Source organism: Anarhichas minor, unplaced genomic scaffold, assembly GCF_050575085.1.
Source record: "Anarhichas minor isolate MPS153535 unplaced genomic scaffold, ASM5057508v1 ptg000022l, whole genome shotgun sequence".
Lineage (NCBI taxonomy): Eukaryota > Metazoa > Chordata > Actinopteri > Perciformes > Anarhichadidae > Anarhichas > Anarhichas minor.
The window spans coordinates 1,469,156-1,479,677 of NW_027466468.1; the positions used below are offsets into that span (position 1 = coordinate 1,469,156).

A 10,522-nucleotide genomic window follows, 5' to 3' on the forward strand; every position below is an offset into this window, starting at 1 on the left:
CCGATTAGCAGTGCAGGCGCTACTAACAATGTTGAGTCTGAACTCCGATGTACATGAATTGGCCAACTTGCCCTGTTTTTATTTTAGCAAATAATGTCAGCAACACAATGTAAGGTACTGCTGCTTTGAAACGATGACAAAGGAGAACGCTGAACCTTCTTAAATCGTCTCTCTGTGTCTTTGTTTTTCAGTCAGTGGTGAAAACCGGACGTTTGCTGATCAGCCACGAAGCGCCAATAACCGGAGGCTTTGCTGCTGAAATTAGCTCTTCAGTACAGGTAAGTGTGTGCCGTCTGTGTCTCAGAACACAGTGTCTCACGAGGGTTTATTGGGAACTGTAGCTCCCATGGGTAGGAGGTTCAAAGCTATTGGTCTTAATAGGTTGCAATGGTTTTGGCAATGAAAGTCCCACTTTGTAATAAAGCTGAAATAGCCTTTCACTGAGTGCCCCTAAGCTGTGGGTTTGAAAACGGTGAAGTGCGTCTCCCTGGGGAGGGCCGCAGGAGAGTTGAAGGGAGGCACCGAGGTAGAGATGTGAGTCAAAGATTCTGAGTGAGTTGAAAAGGACCGGTGAATGCCAGTATTAAAAAAAAAAAAAAGAATCATACTCCTTGTTTGAGCTGTAACTCAGTCCAATCTGAACACATGGACGTAATACACGTATTTGTAGGTGCAGTGTTACTCCCCTTTTATTATACCTTTGATGTCCATTGCGAAGAGGCTGTACCAGTAGGTAACTGGGATGTTTCATGTGTCGTATAAACTCCTGCCCTGAAGTAATATAGGCATTTTGCTACCTGCTGGTCCGGAGCCATCAACAATAAGCTGAGCAGAAAACAGCTAATGATTCAAAAGATGACTGTATACTAGAGGAGTATATGAGTTGTCTATTTAGCTGCACAGAGGATCTTTTGTGAGTTTATACTACTCATAGGAGACTGTTGATACAGTGGGTCTAGCTATCCATATAAGGTTTACGAAATATTGCTTCTTGCTGGCAGTGCAACAGGCCTGGACACGGTAACCAACACATGCCAGAGACAGCCGATGACAAATTGTGAGCTAAATCTGATGCATGACTAAATGAAAAGTCTTCCACTTCCCATCGTCTTAATTCTGTCCGTGAGGCTCTCAGCAGTGGGTACGTCTCTCCAGCGCTCCCCTTCATACCCGTTTAGTCATCGGACTAATTGTACGCATGACACGCAATGTGTTCCGTGGAGCAGTGTCCTTGTTAATGTTCATGAGTTGAAGGAGTGAAATCACTCGATCCTCTCCACTTTTACTGCCAGTCAGATGTTGCGCTCTCTCCCCTCTCAGTGAGGTCTTGAATGTCCGATGACTCATCCCCCTAATTTCCATGTTTTCACATTGTGTACGGGTGATGTAAGTTGTTGGTGAGTTCACTGATTCCCTTGATCTGCAGTTTTCACATGGCCTCAGGAGATTTGGATATCCTCTCTGGAAAGAAAAACCTAGACGTGTTCATAGTTGTGTTTCAAAAGGATGCAGCTTGACCTACAGGCCTCGGTCACACTATTAAACCCTACATTATATTACAGTTATCACTTCTTCAAAGACAAAGGAATATGCTTGTTTTGGCTTTCTCGCAAATATAAGGTATGATGGCCCACAGTAGCCTATAATGCCCAATAGGCCATTCCTATTAAGTGATGTTTAATGCCATTAAGGGTTTTTAAGTTACAGCCAGTTACCAGCACATAGGACTACAGCATTTCTTATTAATAACCAGTCTGTGTTCCCTTTTAGTCGATATCAGGCTTTGCGTTGTGCCAATACTGTACAGATGAACATGTCTGATTAATGTCAGAGCCTCGTTCTCAACTGAAGTTGACAGTGCAACACAAAAGCCGTCTTGTATGTATCCTGCATCAAAGGGTAACGAGTGACTGACTCAAACAGAAGTTTGGCAAAACTACTGATGTTAAGCGGACAATAGTTTTGTTTTCCCTCACCATGAAACTGGGTCACCATTGGAATCTATTGTTACCACTGTCGAACCAAGCCGACTGCAGACACCACAATGTGCAGAAAGACCACACACACAAAGAGAGAGGGGGAGGGGGAGAAGGAGGAGAGTGAGTCACGACGACAAACATCCCTCAAACTTGCGGTCATTATTTACTTCTATTGTACTTTGCGATTATTGTCTAAAGAGAGATGAGGACTTCAAAGAGATTCCTATTTATTAAAACAAAAATAAAAGAGCAATAAGAGACCTGGCTTTGTTGAGACTGTCCGTCTATCGATTCTGAAAACAGTACAGACATTATGCCCCTCTTTCATACACAACACCACCATACCACAGTGTATGTGCCATCAGACAGTGATGGATATCCATCTTCCATAAGCAGCCAAAGACTGTCCGTAAAGCCGTTAGCTGTGTGCTACTCATTTTTAGTTTTGTAGGTCAACTCGGATGCAGTCTGTTCAGACTGTGTGGAGGGCCGAGTCTGACTGCTGAGCCCCTGAATAAGCCAGGAAGTGTGTTGCATTACTACGACAACAGGCAGAGTTGTCATGTCAATAGCTGCGGCAAAACTGTATATTAAACGCAGTTTTCAATATGGCGATCTTTATTCTGTTTCAATAGGTATGAAAGCGCAACATAAAACATAGTTTATGTAAATGTTTCACACATCAAATAATCTTGCCGCACTATCGACATGCCGTAAAATGCACTTTGGGAGCGACTGCTGTAACGCAGCCTTCTCATTTGTCGATGCAGCTTGAGGTTACGTGCTTGGTTTAATGAGCTAGCTTGGCTAACTCGCCGTCTGGACACCATGCAGCAGAAATGTCTTGTATGAATGTGATTACTCTGTAGCATAATACAAAATGGCAGTTTTAATTTTGTGTTGCAATCCCACTGGGAAGCGAGTAAATATGTAGCTTTGAGCAGGAAGAGTCTGAGACTAATTCAGCAGTGTGGTTGTTGAAGGCTCTAACTTGTACCACGCCTCCTTGTTTTCTACCCCACCCAGGCTCAAATCAAGGTCCAAAAAGAGAAACTTGTTGTCAGTAAACCTGTATAGTCTAGGCACTGTTGTCTGAGAGCGCTTCAGTCTATTCATTTGTGAGAGAGTGGCTTTACCTCCTCGCTAACCACCTCAGGTCCTTCCTTAAAGATCCATTTATGCTTGTTTCTTTTTCTTCTATGAAGAACAGAGGGGAGTTTAGTTGGGCTTGGCAGGTTTCCTTTGTCGAGCTTTGGCTTCAGCCCTAGTGATATAATAATGTGTCATTGGCTGGCCCGGTCCCGAGTGTTTGGCAGATGTCCTGACGGAGAAGGGATGAGATGTGGAGAAAGACAATGCTTTCATGGACCTCAGGGATGCACAGAGAGAAATGGTGAATCACCCTCCTCCTCTCAACTCCAAACTACCACAGACTCCACTCTAGTACAGAATATTCAGATTCCAAAGGAGGACACACTTTGGCTGATCATTTGGATTTAAGTTAAAAAAGAATTTCATTGGTTGTCAAAGTAATAATTAAATGCTGTTTAACTGCAACTGTTACAAGAACGTTTAGCTGCTTTGAATAATTCTTTTAAAAAGTGCAAATGACATACCAAGTGTAGATACAGTATACTGAAGATGGTAGTCTGGCAGCTAAAGTAAAACGACACTTTATTCTCTAATCATATTTTACATTGCATGTAATCATATAGCATTGTCACCCACAGATTTCTGTGAAGCCCTTGGATTGGCTGGTTCCAATTCCACTGATAGTGCTTTTCCTTATTTGTATGCAATTTAAAACAGAGTCCAACATCCAACCCAGCACAGCCCCGCTGAGTTGTGGTACTTTTCTGGGACGTGGTTCAATGACTACGGACTCGACTCAGGCTCGACAGTCTGTGCCTTCATGTGAACCTAAAGCCTGGTTCACTCATTAGCCATTTCTGACCTTTATCTAACTGCAAGGTGTTTTGTAAACTTCTGATATAGTGCATGTGAATTTGAAACCAGACTAAAAATCGACCTGCAATAGCAGCCCGATAGGAGTCATTCATACACGAGAGAAGATAATTGAATGTATGAGAAGTGAAGGGAGAACGTGTTTGGGTCAGGGGTAGGGAAATGTTGTTGTTTTTTACCTCTTCAGTGTCCATCAGAAATGTCCACCATTTCATGGATACCCTGGAAAAATACCCAAGGGCCAGTTAATAAACAAACAATAATGTTTATTAGATACAATGAATAAACATTAAAAGACCCATAACTCATCAAAAAAAAGGGGGGACTTTTCAGTCAAGTCTGCATAGAAGCAAAATGATAGAAAACGCGTTGATTGTGTGTTGATCTAGACCTGCAAAGACGAACCCTGTAATGTGTAATTCCATCTATCTGCCTGTCAGTAATTCGAAGAAGATGACATCCAGATTTGCTCCAGGCCTGTTCAAGCACACTCCTGTTCAACCTAAACATTCTTGTGTGTGTGTGTGTGTGTGTGTTTCCACACTGAACTTGGCCCCCGAAATCACCTGTTGTTACCTCGACTTAGCTCGGGCCCAGTTATGGCATGTATTAATGATGTTTAAATGATCTTTAGAACAAGGCTGAACCGTTTTAGTGAGCTCATGGGTATGGAATCCGTCCTTTTTTAAAATTAATTTATTATCCACTTCTGAAGATCATGACCCAAAGAACCATATGACACAGTCATGGTGTTGCCTGCCGGAGGCTATGTGAGCAGAAACACAGAACATGTTTGAAAATGTGAGGCTGATTGAAGAGTGACGCTACATCATGTCTCAAAGAAACTTTCTGAACTCTCTACTCGCATGTACTTTTAATACACAACTGACTTTTACTGTGCTTCATAGACCCCAAGGCCATGGACATCTGTCAGCACATGACAGCGATTGGAAAATGTTGAAAATGCAAACATTAGGCTTTTATTTTTAGTGGCTGTTGGAGAGAATCACTCTGAGGTTGTTCTGAAGTCTACAAAGGAGGAAATAGAACTTTGTTATATTCCTAAAGAATGTAATACTATCAAACCCCTTTTTTGATACGATTTATTGTTAGCATGTTTTCAGCAATAGCTATTCATTGTATTTATTAATCACCTCTCAGGTTTCTTTCATTCCTGCGCTGGAGTTAAATGGCCCTCATACGAAGCGATGCATCTATGTAATGTAATTATATTTCATTGACATTAGTCTCACTATTAATATATTTGATTGTGCATTTTAGTAAGATGCCTCCATTGTTTTCTGTGAAATAGTTAAAAGTACGAGTATTAGATTATACAATGGAGAAACTCGAAACAGCAGAGTGGTGATACGGCACGGCTACGCTGTGTGTTAAAGCCAGTATTCAAATGATAGCCAGCGCGAATGAATAAAAGCTGGTCACTAATGAAGACAAGTGGGGAAAAAATGGGATGGAATAACTTGTCGACTTTCTCAGGGTCCGGCTCTAAGACCACTGCAAGTGTAGGTCATGCGAGTCATTAAGGCCGGTAAGGGAAGCCCACGCAAAAGATAAACTTAAAGGTAGGAGTTTTATTTAAGTTTTGAGTTTTATATAAGGTTGAACTACTTTAACTAAAAGACAAACAACACAACTCACGCAAGCCCTGTTGGAGGCCCTGGGACCATCACACCTACGATAGCAGTTCACAATTTAGTATAAATTATAGAGCTTTAGAAGAATGTAGAATCAAAGCGAGTCTCGGCTTGGTTCTCAGTTGAAATCAGGCTGGTTTGGATGCCTGGCATTGACTTTTTTTAGCTGATACAGCAAGTGATATTTGCACTTTCTCACCCATCTGACTGCAACCCCAAATCTGTGGGTGTTTCTGACAAACTCAAGATTTTTGTGTGACAAGAGACACAATATTGCCACAGCAACTCCTAAGTCCCCGCTGCAAAGTATTTTAAACGAGCGTTTTGGCACTGCCAGGTTGACATATATCTTCATTCTGACATTTAAGTATATTACATATAATGATGCACTTCCCAAAACATAAACACCGATTTGAATGAAATCTGAGTTGTGTGGCCGTTCTCTGTCCAGCTGTGGTGGCAGGCAGTCGGACTCCTGTACTTTTCTCCCACTTCCAGTGAATGTATTTAGAGGAGATTACAGATGTGATCCAGACAAAAGAGCAAACTCCCTGGTACTGTCTGACTTGTTGTCTGTAGACAGACAATATATATTTGAAGTTGTAATCTCAGTGGACAAGGATCATCTTATTGTCACTTTCATCAATAAACGTGGCACAAGGTCAATCCTTGTCCACTTCATAATGCCAGTTCATGAAGCGTTTTGATGTCCGATACATCGGGTATTTTACTGCATTCCATGTCACCAATGGCACAGTGCTTGTTGTCAGTTACTGTTGCAGAGAATCTGTCTCAGGTTGTTCTGAAGTCTACGAGGAATGAGGAAACCGTTGTTGAACTAGTTGTCTGCATTCAGTGTGCGTTCATTAAAGCTAATTATAGTTAAATAGCAGACCCAGCAAGTCCAAGGCTGCGAGAGTCCAGCTGCCAGGCAGACAGCAGTACAAGCAGCAGGTCAGGTGGAGATCCCCCTGTCTGTGGAGTTTCATTCTTACTGGCACCTAAAGAGACGCACCTGATGACTACTGGGATGGCCTCTGTTCACAAGCTTTTTGTGTGTCAAATAATCTATTTGAAGACATTACTGATGTATTTTTCAATTCCCTGACTTTCCAGCAGAAGGCCAAATTCTTAATTATCTCAACATGTATTAAATGCATTGTCACAACATTTGTTACAGACATTCATGGTTCTCAGATGATGAATCCTATATACCTTGGTGATCCCCAAGTCCCTTTACGGTTTTGAGTGATTTGTATCAACAATTATTGGATGGAATGTGAATTTGGTACTCGCATTCACGTTCTCTTCAGGAGGATTTTGGTGATCCCTTAACTTTTCACCATCAGGTCAACATTTTGATTTTGTCCAATCATTTTTGTGTCTGGAAGATGTGAAAGATTGCAGGAAGATTCAGGTCATTTTATCTGAATGTTATACTTGGAAGTCAAACTTTTGTTTTGCTTTGTGCGCCACTGAGCAACTTTCATAGGCAAGAAAAGGGCCCCGCCTGTGTTCAATTGTCTTTATGCATCCATGCTTGCTACAGCCTCATAGAACAGCTGGCATGGCTGTCGACTCTTGATCATCCTGGATTTTCCATTCTTGATCATTCTGGATTTTGTCACTGTACCATGTCAACTCCGCAGGCACACAGAGCTGCAGTCTCTGTCTCTTGATGTGTTTTGATTTTTACACACTTTAAAAGTAGCAAAGCACAAGAAGCTCCTCATCAAGTTTGACACTCCCCTGGATTCTGCCAGGTGTTGTATAAGACATGAAAAACATAGTGTGAAACATGCATGTCCTGCGCTGCCAAATGCCAACGGCAGATTTCTGGTGGGTTTGTAATGTGGGATTATATGGGTGGCTGAGTGTGTGTGATGCTGTCAGTGTCGCAAGACACGGGTCAAAATCCGTTCAGTGTCTGTCAGAGACGGGCTGACAAAGAGGGTGCTGTGTAACTTCCTCGGAGTCGCCTCGTACGCTTTTGTTTTGGTCGCTTGAGTTGTTTGCAGTTCACTTTCCTCTGGAAGAGGGTACTTCAGGTCTGTTGCTGCAAATCTGTGCTTGCGTCCAAGTGTGCTCATTTAACTCATTAGGGGGTTTGTCCCAGTTGGAGTGTTTTGGCCAACTTCTTTCTGCTTTGTCTCCATGGGGAGAGGTCAAAAGCCAATATAGAGACACGAGTCATGGCTTGTTTTGCACTCTGGCCAAGAGCACTGGCCTGCTCTGAGGAGTCTGAATGAACCATTTTCACTTGAAGCATATAAGTCAGATATGGCAATCCAGAATATGTTGTCAAGTTGTTTGATCTATTGATAGTGTTGGATATGCCCAAGCATGGAAAAGCATAAACCAAACCAAGCAGACTTGTGACATGCAGCTGCTTATACGAAGCCTCTTCCAAGCATCAAGCACCGGAGCTGTTGTAGTCTGAACATGTTTAACTGCCTGAATGAATTATGTTTGAGCAATGCAAGCATTCAACCAAATAATGAGAGCGTTTGTCCTCATCTGTGTTTTCTTTTTCCTTGCAGGAGCAGTGCTTCCTGAACCTGGAGGCTCCCATCAGTAGGGTCTGCGGTTACGACACCCCCTTCCCTCACATCTTTGAACCCTTCTACATCCCAGACAAGTGGAAGTGCTTTGATGTAATTAAGAAGATGATCAACTACTGAACCCCCCCTGTCAGGTAGGAAAGATCTGACGGCCTCCTTTTGAAGGAAGGAATTATGTAATTTTCCAACACTTAATGTATATTACGGCCTGTCAACCATAACCCTATAATCTGCATTATATATTCCAGTAATGTAGTTATGAAGATATGGAAACGAATAATGACCTGCCATCAGTAACAACCATCATTGCAGAGAAAATTAAATTGCACTTCATATCTTTTCCTACACACTCTTTTACTTAGCTGTCTACTGTAATCCTCTGCTAGACGTATATAGTTCATTCTTATCCAGACATCAAACGTTTCCAGGGCCCTGTTCATCGTGTCTTTTACATCTGAAATGCAGCTCTCGTAACCAAGTGGGATTTTATTTTATTTCCCAGCTCACATTAAATCTGATCAGATGGCTTCATCGTATACCTAAAAAAAGATTACAGCAGCAATTTGCGTTCAGGCTACAACAACGATGAAAACTGTGTTTGGTGTTTCAAAATGTATGTTGTTCTACGAATATGAGTCATGGTGCTTATGGGGCGACTTTGTTTATCCACCAGCAGTGAATAATGTAAAAAAAAAAAAATGATTGAAGTTTCTGGGAGTCATGCAACATGTTGTCCAGAATCCAGCATAATGGACTTAAGCACACCATTAAAGGATTTCTGCAAGATGGAGAAATCAAATACAATTATAGGATAAAGGAACGAAAATAAGTAGGGCAGCACAAAACAAAAGGATCAACATTGTTTCTGCACTTAAGAGTACATGTTTGAACTACCATTAATGTAAAAAAAAAAATGTTTAAATATGTCAACCTGGTGCGCTAGAAAAATAAAATGTCCATTTTCACAATTGTTGACTCTAAGTGATGAATTGATAAAGAAAAGAATCAGCAGATGAATCGATGAAAATTGTTGGTTGTAACCCTAAAACATTCAAAAGCACATCAATCATTGTGACCGTTTATCAGAAACAGACCCGGTCTGACTCTTACAGTGACTGAGAACAATCCTTGAAGCGCCAATAAAGCTCACCAATGTAAGTCCAAGTTTTTGTTCGGATACCTGGTGGCACAGCAGCACAGACCTGGCTGTCTCTAATAAGCACAACTGGCAGCTTGAGGATACTGAAGCAGCTGTTTAGGCTGTATTTAGACCTGTATTTAGACCTGTGTTTAGACCTATATTTAGAGCTGCTGACCTGTAATCAGACCACCCAAGACTTAATGTGGTGCAAAGAGTTTACTTTACTTGCGTAGCCACATGGTGCTCTCTAGCACCGTAGATATGTTACAGCCTTTCATTGGTTACAGAAGTGTTGAATAATTCTTTGATAGGACAGTCTCTTTCGTAATCCCTTAATAATTGTCCAGTCATCTTGAGTTATAGCCACTTAAATGTTGGCGTTGATTAATAAGGGGGAAGGAGCCGTTAATCAAATATTTAATTGAATCCAACACGTCACCTCTCATCCTCGCTGCTCAGCATCTCCATCCAGCTCTGCTTTTCCTGACACTGTGGACCGCCAAGTTATTCCCTTCAAGTTATTCCCTTCAAGTTATTCCCTTCAACTTATTGAACCTCTCTCCTCTTGCAGAGCCAACTTCTGGTAGCCCTGAACTCCACGCTCTCTCCTTTTCCTCTTCATTTATCAAATCAGTGGAACGCATCCAGGAAAGGACACTTTGTTGACCGTCCAATCAGGAAGCAGTATCCAGATGGGCTCCATGTCCCTCATTGTCTTCCAGCTAAAAGACTGTTACAACACCTCTGCATTTGGGAACTTCATTGGAAAAAAATGATATATATGGTGAAACACTGCTTTGGTATCATGTGCACATAATTTGACTTCCTCTTAGATAAGTGTGGGATACTTCGGGGAGAACTGTCAGCGTATTTGAGTGAATTTATTGTGTTTGACTGCCTCTCTGCTGTTACCTTTGCTCTAATCTTTATTTAGTTTGACCTTGACTGAACCATGTTGTATTAATATAGTTGATCTGTGGTTTTTATGGAAAATAAAGTAATGAGATTTGGTGAAAACATTTGGTGTGTTGATTTGCATTACGTTAGATTTGTTGGGATTTGAAAGTGTCATTTTGTCGGTTACTTCAGGGTTGCCACTGGTCATTGTGGCTGAGGGAAATCTATACCACAATCGTAAAGTCTACAAATTTGATAAATCATCTGATGAAGTTTGGCAATTTTTATATAACGCCCACATATATTTTACAACATTTATATTTA

At 41.5% G+C, this 10,522-nt stretch overlaps 1 protein-coding gene across 2 annotated transcripts in view; it reads left to right on the forward strand.

Moving 5' to 3' along the window:
• bckdhb (branched chain keto acid dehydrogenase E1 subunit beta) overlaps positions 1-10,318 on the forward strand; it is a 46,793-nt gene extending 36,475 nt beyond the window's left edge. The window contains exons 9-11 of one of the 2 annotated variants that reach the window (XM_076096451.1): positions 192-278; positions 8,140-8,294; positions 9,873-10,318. In XM_076096451.1, coding sequence (XP_075952566.1) covers positions 192-278; positions 8,140-8,280 — 228 coding nt within the window. In that variant the 3' untranslated portion in view covers positions 8,281-8,294; positions 9,873-10,318. Of the gene's footprint in view, positions 1-191; positions 279-8,139; positions 8,295-9,872 lie in introns of those variants that run through there. The other variant, XM_076096452.1, reaches the window with a different exon arrangement.
• The last annotated feature ends 204 nt before the right edge of the window (positions 10,319-10,522 follow it).